Here is a 17,023-nt window from a genome sequence, read left to right as displayed (position 1 = left end):
TATCTCAAACCACAACGTCAAAAGGACATCGTTCTCTAGTGTATTTCAGACTTTGCTTGCACCGGATAAAAGATTATTGTCAACGCGAATGAGAAACTAATATTCGTCCAACTTCGGTTGAAATTCGTCATCGTTTCGCTCTGCATTCGTTGCGCAGTAAAATGACACCCGCGGAAGTGGCCAATGCAAGAAGGCTGCAGACGTATTTTGTCATGACGCAATGTCCTGCTGCCTGGCACAACACGCGCCTCCTTCTGATTCATTCTGAAGTTGAGATGGCTTAGCTAGCTAGTTTGCCAACTCAGTCAAATAAACATGATCCAAACTTTTTAAGTTAACATTACTGTTTATCATTACAATTTACCATAATAACCGTCCGACCATGAAGTTGCTCCATAAAGACATTGAAAAAGATAATGCCGGGTGAGTGATTGGCCAGAGCTAAAATGCTAATGCTAACCAAAATGCTGGTACGAAGCTGACTGTGCAAATGTCAACATCATTGCAGTGAATGTCCGTATGTGTTATAAAGACCCTACATGCTTAAAACGTAATAGTACCAACTCATCTTTTGCAAGTGGTATTTTCTAGCAGAACTCTAAATGTAAGTGAAAAAATACAGTGTGGTTTAGAAAGTCTTACATTTGATTGGCAACTGATTAATAAACAAAACAAAAATCGGTAAATAGCAGCATGACTGTGATTTGTGGTTATGTTTTTACTGTTCTGTGTCTCAGGCAGGTGACTTTGATACCTGAGGAGGCAGAGGACATGTGGCACAGCTACAACCTGCTGCAGGTGGGGGACAGCCTCAGAGCCTCCACAATCAGGTAACTAATCAAGCCTGTCACATCAAGGCTGCTCATCTGGCAACAAATCCCTCTTTTCCTCAAAGTTTTCTTCAACACCTTTGCATTTTGGACCCCGAAATGCACTGTTAATGGAATACATTTCCACTCCTCCCTCCAGGAAAGTGCAAACCGAGTCCTCCACTGGAAGCGTGGGCAGCTCCAGAGTCCGGACCACCTTGACCTTATGTGTGGAGACTGTTGACTTCGACTCCCAGGCCTGCCAGCTGAGAGTTAAGGGCACAAACATAGAGGAGAACCAGTATGTTAAGGTCAGAAACATCTGTCTGCTACTTGGGTCCACGTCACATTCATGTACATTCATATGTTCATGTATATTCAATTCTAAAAAATATATATATATACTGGTATGTACTGTATTTGCAGATTGTGTCACGCATTTGCAAAAAGTTTTGCAACAGCGACTCATGCTCCCCCATTTTATCCGTTTCAATAATACTTGATTAATTATACTTCATTAAAACAGTAGTTGACCTTCCTTTCTTTCCTCATCAGATGGGAGCTTATCACACTATTGAGCTTGAGCTCAACAGGAAGTTCACTCTGGCTAAAAAGAGCTGGGACAGCATTTTGCTGGATAGAATTGGTAAGGAGCTGCTACTTTTTGTATTTGACCGAGATTTTAGTGAGTTTCATTTAGTGACAACAACGACACAGTAGCATCATTGTGTATTTGCTCCTTTTAAACACACAAACACACACTTCTCACTTACATGCCAGCCACACGGCCAGATGGATCTGTTGTGGCTCTGGAATCAGAGCGGATACGTTTCCATTCTACTCAGTGTGTGGGCTTCCACTGGCTGTGGATGCGCCGTCGCTGCTCCGGGATCCGAAACAAAAACCCTGAGCTTTTGTTTACGCTGGAGCTCGGCGCTTGAGTTCAACTCAGAGCAGTTCGCACAGGCACAAAATGAAACATTCGGGTTATTTTCAACATAAAAGAGTCAGTGTTCATAGCGGATTGTGGTTCACGCATGAAAGACATCCTAATTGGGGCAAAAACATCAGGTCAAACATCTGATCGGGTCATGGTTATGTGGTTAAACACAACCCGTTCTGTTGAGTGGAACCATTCCGTATCCAGTGGAATCCTAGCAACAGTGTGTAAGCACAAATCCAGCTGGCTCCACGGAATCTTTTTTTGCCTTTCGGAGATTGAATTGACATTTGGATTCCAAGCCTTTTTTATAGATGCAAATATATTTCAGTATTTTTTCAGATTCCAGTGGTGCTATGCTTTGGTGTTGGTCTTTTCTATCACAACCCTGCAAAGTTTCCCAGTTTAAAGGAGCAGAATTTAAGTGTGTGACCAAAGCTGGTAGTGCAGTCGCAATCACAATACTGTGGATCTTCTCTGCTCCACCTCCACCTTCCGCATCTCTTATAAAGATAGTTGTTTTGTTTCTGACATTGACATGACGTTTTTGGCAATTATAACAAACTTTTAGCCATTTGTGATTCCAAATGTTCGTGGCAGAAGCTCAGTGGTAACCGGCACCCTGGAAACATTACTGACTTTGTGATTGACAGATAGATGGAGGGTGGAGCAGCAGACCCACATGTAAGCATCCGTATTATTTACAGGCTGACACTTTGTTTTTGAAATTGGAATATTTTGGCTGGACTACGGTTGTCAGTGTTATATAGTGAAATATTTTAAATTAACATGATTCCCTAATGTCTGTTGACATGTTGGGGCCATTTTATCATTACTTTAAATAAATGTCTTACATACTGCTCCTTCAAATTGAACAGCGTTTATTTATTTTGCTTTAGGGAGACAAAAAATCTAGACGTTTTGATACTAACTGAAGTTGAAAGTGCTAAGAGTCATCCTAATGGTGCTAACCCTTTAGAGCAGGCATGTGATCCAACCCAGAAGGCAGATGTAGCAGCTGTGGTGATGCAGGAGGGTCTGGCTAACGTGATGCTGGTGACCCCTGCCATGACTCTGCTTCGTGCAAAAGTGGAGGTCACCATCCCTCGCAAGAGAAGAGGAAGCTGCACTCAGCATGACAAGGTGGGCCGTCTTTCTATGCTAACTGGGAGACGCTGGATGGGCAGTGATTGGTTGACGACACCGGTCCCATCACAAGGAGAGTGGGCGCATTCAATATACAGTTGACCAGGGCTGATTCTGTCATTAGGGATCTGTGGCTTTCATTCAATGTCAACAAGTAGGCGACGAGGCTTCTAGTACTGTATATTTCTCTGCAGTGAGCTTGTCGCTGGTAGGAAAGCTCACGTGAGAAGAATGTCAACCGTTTTAAAGTGGAGCAACGTAAGATTTGGATTTGCCATGTTGGGAAGTAAAAATTGATGATTCGCCACCTGAGACAGGAGCACCCAGCACAATCGTCTCAGTACGTTACAGAAACCCAGGCAGACACTGAGCAGACGGATGAATTTCTCTCTGATATGATCTTCTGGGATCATTACTTCCTAAAGAAAAGTTGCTTTTTTAAATAGGAATCTTTTATGTTGGTATTGAATACTAAAAGGTGTGTTGTGACCATTGTTCCAACAATAGTTAAAGCTGCAGGCAGCGTCGAGCAGGCCCTCACATGTAAACCGGGCGGTGGCGCAGCTAAAGTGTCTCCTGTTTCAATGACCGATCCATTACTATTGAATTCTTTACCAGTCCCACCCTATGAACAACGTGTCATAATAGCTCAAAGCAGGTAACGTCCTGTAGGCGTTGCTTTAACTATGACTTAATAGTGGCTCAGAGATCTGCGCATTGTTTCAGTAATAATGGATGCGTCCTTTCTGGTTTTTTACTGCATTGCTAAAGTATCAGATCAGGACTCGGTACCAGCAGATGATGATGAAAACATTCCAAGTCATAAAAAGCTGAATTGCATTTGTTGGGAGGTGTTCCTGACTTTACTGAACAAATACTGTGGAAAAACAGAAAATGCAAGTATCCGTCCCTGTTTGCAGGCACTGGACCGGTTCTATGAGGCGGTGATGCAGGCGATTCTCCGCCACATCAATTTTGATGGTAGAGCTGCTGCGCAATTACACACACTTAGACAGGAAATCACTGACAGCATGTTTATGTTGGACATTTTCCTCTTCATAATTTGATGATATTCCCTAGTGATCAAGTGCATCCTGGTTGGCAGTCCGGGCTTTGTGAAAGACCAGTTCATCAGCTACCTTTTCAAGGAGGCTGTGCGACAGGACAACAAGGTCCTGCTGGAGAATCGACCTAAATTCATGATGGTCCACTCGTCATCAGGTCACAAGTACTCGCTCAAAGGTGCCAGCTGGTGTGGTCTTGGGGATGGGGGGGGCGGATTGGGATGATGACGAAATCTCATCAGGAAGTCAAAACTCATTGAAGTCTTTATTCTTTTGTAGAAATCCTCTCTGATCCCACAGTGACAAGTAGACTTTCTGACACTAAGGTGATTTTGTATTTTGTGTTTTTTAGCATTCAGATTGACGAGTTGCTATATTTTCCGTCTAAAGTTAAACTGAAACTGTTGCATTTCTAGGCTGCAGGAGAGGTAAAAGCACTGGAGGATTTCTACAAGATGCTCCAGCATGAACCTGACAGGGCACTCTATGGGTGAGCCTCGATGACTGCAGCTAGCCACACTAGCAGGCCTGGTTTTCTCACACCTGATAACCAGCAGCCTTTGTACCATTGTGTTTCACAGGGTAGCTCATGTAGAGAAAGCTGCTGACGCCCTCGCCATCGACACCTTGTTGATAAGTGATAACCTGTTCAGGTGGTTCACATCTTCAATCTCTATTAAATTCAGAACATTTTCTAGTCGTATTGGGGAAACCCACATTGGAAGTTATGCAACAATAAAAACTACTGTAAATTTTGAGCTACATGCAGCCATCACAACTAAACTATAATGATTGCAAATGAATTAGAACCACATACTGAATCTGTATTCATGCAAGTTTGCTTTTTTGTGCTGCCAGACATCAGGATGTGCCCACGAGGAGTCGCTACGTCCGGTTGGTAGACAACGTGAGAGACAATGGTGGCAACGTCAGGTACCAGAATTTTCTTTGAGATTGAGATTTTCCAGCATACGTGAAATGTCATTTTTATATGTTTTTGTTTTTTACAGAATATTCTCAAGCCTTCATGTTTCTGGTGAACGTAAGTTTCAGTTTCAGTCAAGTCGTAGACATGATGTGGACCTTGTTTAATGTAAAAATGGTTGCATGTCACTATTCCAGGTATTTCCTGGACCTTTTAAACAACTACATTTAACATTTCATTACCTTTATTTTAAAACTCATTGAAGTTTTCATAATAAATAAGTGTAAGAAGAGAGGCAAAACATTTCCAAACCCTGAGGTTTTGCACTAAAACATGCACACTTTAAACGGTCCACAGCTGGATCACAGGATTCCTGTTCGTCCCAGATTTGAATACACAAATTCCAGCCCTTAAACATCCGCCAAACAGCATTTATTTTTCTTGCATGTGCGACTCACAAATGAGCCTACCCTTTACACAAGTGCTATTGGACAGTTCTGACGGTAACAGACCCTCTGCTGTCTCCTCAGAGCTGACGCAGCTGAGCGGAGTGGCTGCTATCTTACGGTTCCCCATTGCTGACCTGTCGGAGCCCGAGGACTTCAGCAGCTCTGACGAAGACTGATGCACAGACACTGAGGCCATCTCACCGCGCCTGAGATAAAATCAGACGGCGTCTGTCCCAGAGAGTTCTTTTTAAGCTGCTGAAATTTGAGCTACGTATTCAACATTCTCAACATCGACGCGTTCTTCAGGTCTAATCTACCGGTAAAAACCCGTATGTTCCACATAATTTGAGGTGATTAAATGCTGCTTTTGGTGATGCTTTGGTTCCAATGTGCCAGTGTCTTTGAGAGGTGAGCTCATGCCAGTAAGAACTTAGATTAGAATACAAATGCAATATCTGTCAAAATAAACAGCTGTTGGTTGAGTCCAAATGTAAATAAAATAAAATAAAACATACAGTATCTCTTTCAAATAAACAGAAGCACCCAACCATGTGTAATCCTTTGGTTTTTTTTGTCACATTGCACATGAGTGAACCGTGTTAAAATGGTATAAAAATATATAATTTTTTATATACAGTTGGTTTCAGCTTTATGGCTAATATAACCCCCAAATAACTGCATTTCAACTAAAATCAAGTATGTTCATGAAAGGTCATGTGATCTGGCCAAATATCAGCTTGCACACATCCCTTGCCAGGATTTTTAACTAGAACTAAAGTGCATTTTAAAAGACATTCACTCCTGCCTTATTCACCCTAAAACCTTTCTAGCTGCACCGCCTTGAGTGCAGTCACATCAAATATTCGGACACTGGTAGCTTTTAATCCAGGCTAAATCCTCCAGTGTCCCCCAGTGCAGGTAGATGATTGCACAGACCACCATGATGTGCATTATTTGGTGGCTGTTGCCCCAGTTGTCAAACCAACCCGGGATAAAGCGTTCAGGAATCTGGGTGATGTTCACCAGTCCACCCAGGACGGCCAGAGAATCCATGATGACAAAGAGTCGCAGGGAGTGTGGGCTGCCCACCCCACTGCCAAACACCCGGAACAGGAAAAGGCTGAAGCGGAACAGGCCCTGCCACACGAACGCTCGTAGCCGCAGGATGTTTGTGCGGGCTGTGGTGGCACAGTAGATTCCATAAGCCGACAGGAGAATGTAGGCCAGCAGTGCAGCCTTTCGCAGGGCAGGGTAGCATAGAAGTGTGATGTGGATGATGGGAAGAGCCCCTGGTGATAAGGCAGGAAATGAGCCATTAAATTACAGTGTGAAAACTGACCTAATGATTGTTATGGTCACTAGTAACAACGGAGACAGCTGTGTCCTGTGCAACTATAAATTCTACCAGCATCCTGGGAACACTGGTGAATATCTCAAATTGGTGCACAAGTTTTTGTAAGAGAAATGGTAATTACCTAACTAGCTTTGTTAGCTGAGCTTGGTGCTGATTAATAAAATAGGAATTAAAAGCACTGGAGAACCAGTCAGAAATGGGATACCTAGAGTGTTAACGAGGCAGACCCCGACCATGTCCAGGGAGAGGAGGGTGTCGTACACGTGTTCGCCTCCTACATGGTTCATGAATAAATGGTAGAGCACTGATCCTACGGTTGGGCACAGGCAGGCCAGGTAGTGGACCACACAGATCCAGACACTGTCCACCTCCATCCAGGGGATACTAAAAGGCATCAACACCAGGAAAAGAAACAAGGGGATGCCTGAGCAAAGGCAGGAAAGGAAGAGAGCAAAAAAGGTGGTTAACAGTAGACTGTAAATGAAGAATGAACCGATCGGGATGATTAGAGTTTTTTTTTTTTTTTTACATCAACTTATTTAACTTATTTAATTAGCAACAAGGAAATCTAAAGTTTTTCTCCATTGTTTCTCCATTGTTCCATTGTGAACCACTGTGCTCTGCGTGTACAGTCAGATGTTGCATTAACTGTGCGCTCATGCTAATACGGGTCACTTCTCTCGAGTAAGCGCGTTAGCCCTAATGAACTTAAGGAGATAGCCACAGCAAAACTGGAACGCAAGCAAGACACTTTCACAAGTTTACAGCCAATCTTCTTTGCATTATTTTGCAGGGTAACATTTCCATCCCTGCACAGCTTTTCAAGTCAACATTCCAATTACCTTAACCCAACAACACAAAAATGAAAAATATCCTGACAATTTTAATAAATCTTCAACTTCGAACTTTAAGAAAGTGCAACTCCAGTGTTTTCCCTGATGATCCATATGTGCATGAGAGGTGTAAAGTACCAGCCAGCTGGCACCTTTAAAGACCTTGTTAACAACCGGATATTTCCAGGACAAAGACTCCCAGGGCAGATTACGGCTAATACCCCCACATCCTTGTAATACACTCATGTCTAGTATACTTCTAACTGGTCACTAGTGAGAGTTATAGAGTAATCTGTGCCCTTTTGTTTGTGCATTGACATCATATGCAGAGCTGATGTGGACAAACTCTTTTTAATGAGGCACAACTAGCGAGGAAAACCTTCTATTCGGAAGGCCAAAACCTCAGAAGGACTCCAAGTCTCAACTATCATCATTTTACTTGCTGTCCTGAATCAGGAATTTGAAATCATACTGTGACCTCTGGACTTACCATGAGTGTAAATGTTGCCCAGCTCATTGTGCATGTAGAAGAGACTCCCAAGACATTCCTGAGCTGTGGACACTGGCCGATAACCCGTCAGGACATATTTGTTGAACTGAAGGTGTGTGGGAGTCTTGGCAAGGTCCAGAAGCCGCGGGCGTTTGGAGAATACCATCATGACTTCATGTAGTCGTCAGCGCAGCTTCCCCACTGTCTGTCACCCCTTACATCTTTAGTCAGACCAGACTTGGTGGCCTGAAGTAGACAGAAACTCTGGAGTCCATCATTGGACAGGTGTAATTCCAGGCATGCAACCTGTTGAACCAAGGAAGTCGTATGCTTTCAGCGGGACCAATCAGCAAAGGCTTCTTATCCTTAAGCTGGGGTAATCCCCACAAAAACCCATGTGCACTACGGCAGCTGCTCTGTGTCATTGGTCATAACTAATTCACATCTCTAACTTCTAATGAACACTAACTTTTCTGTATTTCTCTTTTTATCAACTTTTCCTGTTCCTCCTGTTTGATTCCACCTCATCCTGTGTAATAACAAGGTCCTGCATTAAATCAACTGAGGCAAAGGTCCCATTGTTGGTTTTATTCATTTAAATGACTGTACAATAGTACAAATTCTTATCACAAAAAAAAAATCACATGCATAATAAATTAAGGCAAATTCTCTTTTTCAAGATTATTAACATGTGATACAATAGTTATGACACTCAACTCAAAGTTAGACAACATGCTGAAGATGACCGTAGCTCGCATGGACGTTGAAGGGAAAGTGCAGGACAATAAAAAGTATATAAAAAAGAGGAACAAATCTGAAAATTCATAAGGTTAAAATGTGTTCAGATTTGCAAACATGAGTAACAGGAAATGAAACTGTACACTTAAAGAGCAGAAATACAGAATATATGTCAGCACGTTTAACCCATGTGGAGAAAAGTTGTTGTTGTTGATGTGAGTGGCTGTAAAAGAGACTCCAATTCTTTTTCACTGATGTCCGTTCTCACTTTGATATCCACTGTTCCCAAAGAAACCATTCAAATCATATTTGTTGCCATCATTTGTGCCTAGAGACAAAAGAGAAAAAACATTTTAATTCAACCCTTTTGGTCACCGATGGAGAGTAACAATGTTGTTGAACAGCAAAATTTGCTGGTAGCATTTTTAAAATAATTAAGATCAACAGACTTAATAACCTTTAAAAAGTAAGGTTTTAACAAGATTTGGTGATATTTGTGTGACTATAGATTTTCTGACGTGGTGAAGAATGTTGAATTTTAACTACATTATTTAGGAAAGTTAGCGTTTTATTGGTTTTATTACCGGTACATGTGATAAAATGTAACATTCTACGCTCCTGTACAACAGTCTGAAACATTCTAGCACTGAAGAAGGGGGCCCAAATCAACATTTATATTAGTATCTTAATCTCAATTGAACCAAACACACTGATTTATATGCTCGGTTTATTCCTCATATGACGTTTGAGAAAAAAAAGAAAATGTAATGTGAATTGAAATGATCGAGTTAGTGATTGGATAATTTTGGATTCAAATTTGATGGATTCTGACAGGAGAGATTGTTCTGTGTTTACTAGTTTGGGATAAGCAAAGACCAGTTGATGATAAGAATAACAGAAGATCCGAGTGTGCATCATCGCTCTGCTCTCCACAGAACTCGCCTTGGTTGTGGAAATGCAGTTTGAGGTGCTGCTGAATGTGAATCTGTCGCGGCAGCTGCTGCGGATCATCCTCGGGTTGCTCGTGCGACTGAGGCAGGCCTGGTGTTTCTGTGGCAGGCTCAGAGTCCAGGGGGATGCTGGCAGTACCTGCAGGGTCGGGCAAGTCCTCAACCTCTGCTGGCAGCCCCACATCAGGAGTGAGGGAGGACTCTGCAGGCAGATGTGCTGGAAGAGCAGGGTAGGCCAGGGAGGGGATGGCAGTGGGAGCTTCTGCAAAGGCAAGAGCTAAAGGGGAAGAGCAGGCTCACAACCATGCTACCTTCTGTGTGTGGAGGTATTTACCTTCTGGCTGCACTTGTCCATTGATATAGCCCATGTTCTCTAGAAGGGACAAAGTCAAACGTTTGGTGAACATTCTGGAGAGAACTGATACAACTGGTGAAATCACACACTCTACATACCATAGTGATCCCCTTCAACACTCACACCCACAGGCGTCAGTACGTCTCCGTTCACTGAGATGAGGAAGAAAAGCTGATAAAAGATCACAAATGGCGTATTTCTGCGAAGAACATTTTCTCCAACGCACCATAAGGATTTTGTAGCGGGTCCGTCTCAACAGGCAGGCTTTCATAAGGCACAGCATCTGTGTGTTTACAGAGGAAGAAGATACCGGAAGATTATTGTGGTTAACAGGTTGTAAACATGGGGACAAACAATATACAGATGGAGATTTGATAAACTGGGTGGGTTTTAAGAGGACTTGAAAGGAAAGTTTACAGTTATGTTTACTTAAATCTCACCATAATTACTCCTTAATTGCCCATTGTGTCCAAGTCCAAGGGGTTCGGGCTGATATTGTGATGCAGTCAGACCTAGAAGAAAATGAAGCAATAACTTGTTCACAACTATATACAGTATCATCACATCACATCTATAAAGCTTTACTGAAGATACTTTACTGAAATCATTGAATCAATTTAAAGATAGTTGTGTGCTTTCTTGTTGAGTACATGATGCCAAGTGTGCTTAAAAACCTTCCTAAATGTTATTTTATACCATAATTTCCAGGAGCTTCAGGGCCCATTACAGCTGGTTCAGGTTCATAGGACATTCTTCCATAACCTGTAGACGAGAAACAATATGTCAGTGGTTGCTGTGGCAACACAAAATAGGTGCTAAATTGAGGTAAACTGATTTCACCATAGTTTCCATTTGCAGTAGGTCCAAGACCGAAAACCTGTTGACTGTTGTGAAATCCACCGAATCCTGAGCAGAGAGGGAGGAGAAAGGTCTGAGATAACCTGACCTCTCACACAAGATGGCCTCTCAAAAGAAACAGTATTATACAAAAGTGTGTGTAGCATGTGTAGCTTTTGGCTTCGCAATTACAATAATAAAAACATTTTTTTCTGATAACACTGACCGTATTTTCCAGGACTGCCCCCCACGCTGGCACCGGCACCAACACCACCTGCAAGTGTTTTTCATCCATTTAAATATACTTTAAATGAAAATCATGGGCAACATGAAAGACCACATAAATCCACACATCATTTGCAATAAGTTATAGACCATATTTTCCTGATGTTTTGCCTTGGCCAGTGGGTCCATGTGGGCTTTGACCATAACCTGGATAGAATTGACAGGGCATTCATGGTCAATACAGACTTGAAAGAACAGTGGAGTGCAATAATAGAACCATGACGCACCATAACTTCCTGCTCCATTAATCCCAGTATTGAACTGCTGTCCATTAAACTGTAACCCGCCAATGCCTTAATGGGAGTAAACGAAGAATGACGATATAAAACAAAAGTAACAGACAGAAGTGACGGGAGGAGCAGTTAATCACCATATTTTGTGTTCATTTTCTCTGCGCCCATTCCTGCAGACAGACCACCAAATGGCACCCCGCTCATTCCTGTAATGATGAAACGTGCATTTGCTGCATTAATTGTGCACCACAAAACTTTAATAAGGTGATAATGAGCTTCATACTGCTCTACTTAGTCAACAGGATTCAACTTGTTTTAAATTGTCTTGCTTAACTCTTTATTTTAACTAACTCTCAGCTAAAGTTTTTTACCGGTGTACTTCATTTACCACCCATAAAGTACCTGATTTGCTGTTAGCTGCAGGTACGAGACCTAAAACAATAGAGGAAATGGAATTCAAACAGAATTTTGAATTTTAGAACAGCTGTATTATAAAATAATTATCTGCTTACTGGCGTAGTCGGGCTGCACACCAGCATTATAGCCATTTCTGAATCCTGCAAACAGATATCATGAAATCCTTCAGTGTCCTACAGTTGTAGCATAACTGGAGTATACTGCATCATCTTATAGCCCACTGAGAGTAACAGCTGATGCCTACCTGATTTGGAACCAAAACCTGCATTTCCTGAGAAAAATATTAGACTAAAATCAATTCAAACTAAAGACTTTATTCACCACCATTCATGAGTTGATATACATCCCGATTTAACATATGGATTTAACTAATCACTTCATTCCTATTCAAACACACCTCCTTTTCCATATCCTGCTCCAAGGTAGCCTCCTTGTCCATAACCTGTTAATATATACAGATACAACAAATTTGTGAATTACAATCATTTCTTAAACCCTGTCCCATGTGTCAGACCACATTTAAACCTTCTTTCAGTCTTGACATGAGCTGGGAAATATACAGTCACCTGGTTGCTGAGCATAGGGATGTCCAAGCCCTGCAAATCAAAGAGAAAATTACATTCTTTACACTCTGAATATATTATATTTATTCATCAATTACCAGGTTTTTATCTATTACCAAATATGAGGATGGCATGGTCAGCTGCCATATAACCTTCAGATATACAATCATTACCATCAGGAGTTGGTTTTTTTTTTTTTTCCAGTATAACTACTGCAAACTCTGCCCCCTGTGTCCAGAACACGGTATTGTTTGGCAAACATAAATATTTAACCGCATCTCTTCAAATAATATATATTTAAACACACTAGAGTATTTTGTTATTAATGACTCATGTGTTAACAATAAATACCTTTTGTGTTTATGCTGGATGATGCTCCAACACCTGAATCATAACCTGAAATGATAGTGATAAAATGTTTACGCACAGTTTAGATTTAAATAAGAGCTAACACACCATTATAAATATTTTACATAAATATTTCATTCTTCAATAAACTATACATTCTGTCATCCAACACTAATAAAAAAGTACTTTCTGTTTACCAGGCCTAGGTATTTTCATCCATTGTCCAAGCGGTGCTCCACAGTCTAGAAGGGCCAAAACCAGTGTATAATTCAGAAAATGAGGTTGTTATAGTTGATTATCATCATTATGTTTCATTTTTACCAGGTCTCTGTTGGTTAGCTCCCTGTCCCTTTAAGGATGAAGCTTCTCCCTTCACTGAGAGTTGGAAAAACAGATAAGTATGTTAAAAACACTAATGAACAACATTTCATATGACTACATTTTACAATAAGTTTACAGTATATTCATAAAAAGTAGCCAAAAATACACACACTCCAGAGAAACAGGCACAACAAAGAGGTACACATAACTGGTTAGTCGTTAAACTACACTAATATTCAATTATTAAAGAAAAAATATTTGGGGAATCTGTACATGGTTTGTAACTTTACAGTCAATTAAAAAATGTCCAGCAGCGTGATTCCATCTAATAATTAATTATTACCTATATTACAAATGTTTTTTTTCCTAAAATATTAAATATTAAATATTTCTAATCTTTTTAAAAAAGGTTTCCCAAAATATAGACAAATGACATTCAAATATTAAAAGTTTGGAGAATTTTAAATATATTTCCAGTAACATTTGAAGAGAGCATGCAGCACAGATTTAAACATTTGTATATTTGTGAATTTTTAAAAAAGATCAATGAAAAGGGTGAGTTTTGAAATGCAACATGACTGTTAATCTTCGGAATGGATTTCCTCACAAAGTGAGCACAAGCGTGTTAGAATAAATCCTTCAACAACTCAGGCACTAGACTTATCACACTTTAGGATGAAGGCCATATGGACCCAAAAACGACACATGCAGTGCGACGCGAGACGTTCACGCTTGAGGTTGAGTTTACCAGTTGCCCCATCTCCTCCCACAGGAAGCCCTTTGACCACAAGTGGTTTGGGTCCTGACTCATTTGGACTCCTGACATTTTCTTCCTTAGGTATAACCGTAGGCACACCCATAGCCAGAGGTTCTTCTGTACTTTTCAATGCATCCACTTCAGGAAGAGCTTTGGTTGGCGGTGGTGTGGTGCGTTCACTGTGGCTGTCTACCCCAAAAACAATGTCAGCCTCTGTGCCTGTTTGCTCAGGTGCTGCACTTCCTGCCACATAACCTAGAGGTCATATATTTAATTAACCCTCAACACTAAAAAAACAACACAAAGTGACTTTAAAAACTCTTTTCAGCGGACTATTAAATCCCAAAATCCAATACTTATACTCATGTACATGCAGGCTTGTTCTTCAAATGTAACAAACAAAATACAGAAAGAAAAAGCCTCCGTATTCCTGCTGTACCATCCAAGCATCCGCACCCATTGGTGTGTGATCATCACAAAAACTACTGCATACCAACTCCCACAATGCTGAAACTCTAAAACTGTTTTGAGAGAAGTATCTCGTCAAATACTGGAACCATCAAACACTTGTTTTCCTGTTTAGTAGCTCTGTGCTCATTTATTTTTGTAGTACTTGCCATGAGGAAGAGCTTCTGCTGGCTCAGGTCCCGCGTTTGACTGGGGAAGCACTGGTGCAGGTCCGAATGTCATGGCCTGTATACCCTCAGGTGTTGGTTCTGGTGCGGGTCCAGTTGTGTGCACCAGGTGTTTGCCCTGTCTATTCACTGCTACAGGTTGTGGTGTAATTTGTATGGGTGTGTTTGTGTAGATTTTTGCTTGTTGTACAAAGGTAGTCAGCTTCTGATGATTGTCTTGTGTCAACTTAACCAGGTTTCCATGTGTTAGCTGTGCAGTACCTGGTGCTGGTCTGCCAGTTGTTCCCTGTTGAGGGATGGCACTCATATTTGGTACTGCTGTCGGCTGTTCTGGAGTAAGAACTCCACCTTTAAGAGTCCGTCCATTCACTTCATCCATGCCCTTCATATTCTTTGCATTTGGAATCTGGCCATTGCCTGGAGAAGAACCAATAATAATGGGTCAATTATAAATTACTAAACTTCAATGGGTAAAAAAGTTGTCATGCAAACAATATACTAACTCATAACACCAACATTAATTATGGTTTATTCTAAAGAGTTTGTACTAATGCCATGTGTTTTGTACCTTCACTTTTTGAAGCGGTTCCAAGTCCTTTAGTATTATGAGAATTTGTGCCTGTTTGAAATCATCATTAAGATTAATAAAGTGATTTATCGTCACCATGGCTTCATAATCAAATTAGACTGCAGTTTAAAATAAGTTTCATTGAATGATTGATAACTAGTTTACTTTACCTCCAGATACACCAGTTCCAGCACCATTACTGACTCCGTGACCTTTAGAGAGACAAAAATTTTAACGTGAGCATTTCAGTCATTGTATTTATACATGTAACTCCAGATTTAGCAGATTTGCACTATTCACATTTCCTTAATACATTTCAGTGATATATACTTCATCATCTTCATCAAAAATAATTTTAATAGGACTTGTTTTATTTTTACAGAATAAAAAGATCTTGGGTAAACATATCCAAAAGTACTGTGCCTATATGTTCCTACCTTTGGATTTGGCTCCATAGTCTTTAAAAACAGCAGCTTCATGCCCTGAAATCAAACAAAATGCAGAATGAATATAACCGTTAAGAAAAATAATGTGATCTTCCCAATAACACAAAAAGTTATTGATTACCATTACGATTTTGGCCATATCCATTGGGTTTTTGTCCATTTCCATTTGAAGTTTGGCCATATCCATTGGGTTTTTGTCCATTTCCATTTGAAGTTTGGCCATATCCATTGGGTTTTTGTCCATTCCATTTGGAGTTTGGCCATATCCATTGGTTTTTGTCCATTTCCATTTGGAGTTTGGCCATATCCATTGGGTTTTTGTCCATTTCCATTTGGAGTTTGGCCATATCCCTTTAGTTTCTGCCCATATCCATTTGAAGTTTGGCCATATCCATTGGGTTTTTGTCCATTTCTGTTCGGAGTTTGGCCATATCCCTTCGGTTTGTGCCCATATCCATTTGGAGTTTGGCCATATCCATTGGGTTTTTGTCCATTTCTGTTCGGTGTTTGGCCATAGCCCTTAGGTTTCTGCCCATATCCATTGGGTTTTTGGCCATATCCATTGGGTTTTTGGCCATATCCATTCACATTTTGTCCATTTTGATTAGGAATTTGGCCAAACCCCTTGGGTTTCTGACCATTGCCATTAGGAGTTTGGCCATATCCATTAGGTTTCTGTCCATATCTACTAGGAGTTTGACCATATCCATTGGGTTTTGGACCATATCCATCGAAATTTTGGGCATTTCCATTGGGATTTTGGCCATATCCTTTAGTTTTTTGCCCATATCCTTTCACATTTTGCCCATATCCATTAGGAAGAGCTCTATTTCCATAACCTTGACATAATTACAAATTGTTAAAAGTTGAAGCAATAAAAGACATTCTGTTGCCAAGTTAATGGTAAAGGTTTTACCTTGTTGGGATCTTAGGGCACTGCCACCATATTCTGTAAAATCACATGCGCATAATATTTAATATTTTATATGAAATTACAACCTTTAGAGTATTTTAGAATTATAATTTTTCTAATATTCTGTATTTTGTTAACAGAGACCCCCCCCCCCAAAAAAAAAGTACTGTGCTTTTAAAAAGTTAACTGCATCCTTTTACATTTTACCTGTTTTTGCTGGCTTGTTGACCGTACCAATGGGCTGTCCATAACCTATCATAAGTGTAGCATAAACAGCAAAATTACTTTACCTAATTTTGTAGAAAAATAAACTTTTGCATGTTAACCAACCGTTTTGTGTGGGTCCATTTCCATTTAGAGCTTTAGCACCACCATAACCTTTATAGGCATAGTATTTTCAAATTATTCTATTAGACATTTATTTATTTGCACTTTGAATGTTATTATTAGGCTCACCATTGTTTTTAGCCTCATGTCCATTAGGGACACTGCCTGCACCCCCATTTCCTAAATTTGTCAGAGAAATATTAATTGAAACCTGGGAAGACCAACCTTAAAATCAAAGCATATAACTTGGCCACACCTTGCATTGGTCCCTTTGTTCTTTCATTTCCAAACTGATGTCCCAGACCCAAACCAGCACTGCC

The 17,023-nt window shown here is 40.6% G+C and overlaps 3 protein-coding genes across 4 annotated transcripts; 1 reads left to right on the top strand and 2 right to left on the bottom strand.

Moving 5' to 3' along the window:
* The first annotated feature begins 154 nt into the window (after positions 1-154).
* pelo (pelota mRNA surveillance and ribosome rescue factor) lies at positions 155-5,880 on the top strand. Of its 2 annotated transcripts, none has more exons than XM_057038296.1 (13): positions 155-423; positions 738-830; positions 970-1,120; positions 1,365-1,455; positions 2,729-2,892; positions 3,816-3,876; positions 3,976-4,137; positions 4,239-4,285; positions 4,376-4,449; positions 4,541-4,612; positions 4,818-4,892; positions 4,970-5,001; positions 5,415-5,880. In XM_057038296.1, exons 1-13 carry the CDS (start codon positions 383-385, stop codon positions 5,507-5,509), a joined length of 1,158 nt encoding a protein of 385 aa, XP_056894276.1. In that variant the 5' UTR covers positions 155-382; the 3' UTR covers positions 5,510-5,880. The 2 variants fall into 2 exon arrangements, with proteins under 2 accessions (XP_056894276.1, XP_056894282.1); XM_057038302.1 differs by lacking the exon at positions 155-423 and adding an exon at positions 582-604.
* Positions 5,031-8,277, bottom strand: LOC130528684 (progestin and adipoQ receptor family member 4-like). The gene is made up of 3 exons (XM_057038329.1): positions 8,011-8,277; positions 6,893-7,111; positions 5,031-6,622 (listed from the first exon to the last, which is right to left on the bottom strand). The coding sequence occupies exons 1-3, from the start codon at positions 8,177-8,179 to the stop codon at positions 6,189-6,191; spliced, it is 822 nt and encodes a 273-aa protein (XP_056894309.1). The 5' UTR covers positions 8,180-8,277; the 3' UTR covers positions 5,031-6,188.
* Positions 8,278-8,576: 299 nt separating this feature from the next.
* On the bottom strand, positions 8,577-15,810 carry cmn (calymmin). Its single transcript, XM_057047535.1, has 25 exons — positions 15,585-15,810; positions 15,455-15,499; positions 15,188-15,229; positions 15,018-15,068; positions 14,711-14,866; positions 13,058-13,111; positions 12,934-12,978; positions 12,740-12,784; positions 12,392-12,421; positions 12,223-12,267; positions 12,070-12,096; positions 11,921-11,965; positions 11,811-11,840; positions 11,546-11,614; positions 11,403-11,468; positions 11,266-11,322; positions 11,117-11,164; positions 10,894-10,959; positions 10,750-10,815; positions 10,494-10,565; positions 10,280-10,336; positions 10,152-10,205; positions 10,033-10,071; positions 9,691-9,960; positions 8,577-9,076 (listed from the first exon to the last, which is right to left on the bottom strand). The coding sequence occupies exons 1-25, from the start codon at positions 15,808-15,810 to the stop codon at positions 8,997-8,999; spliced, it is 1,785 nt and encodes a 594-aa protein (XP_056903515.1). The 3' UTR covers positions 8,577-8,996.
* Between the last annotated feature and the right edge of the window lie 1,213 nt (positions 15,811-17,023).

Source organism: Takifugu flavidus, chromosome 1 (genome assembly GCF_003711565.1).
Source record: "Takifugu flavidus isolate HTHZ2018 chromosome 1, ASM371156v2, whole genome shotgun sequence".
NCBI classification, from domain to species: Eukaryota; Metazoa; Chordata; class Actinopteri; order Tetraodontiformes; family Tetraodontidae; genus Takifugu; species Takifugu flavidus.
Note: the sequence above shows the minus strand (reverse complement) of the source record. Positions and strands in the feature narration are given on the sequence as shown.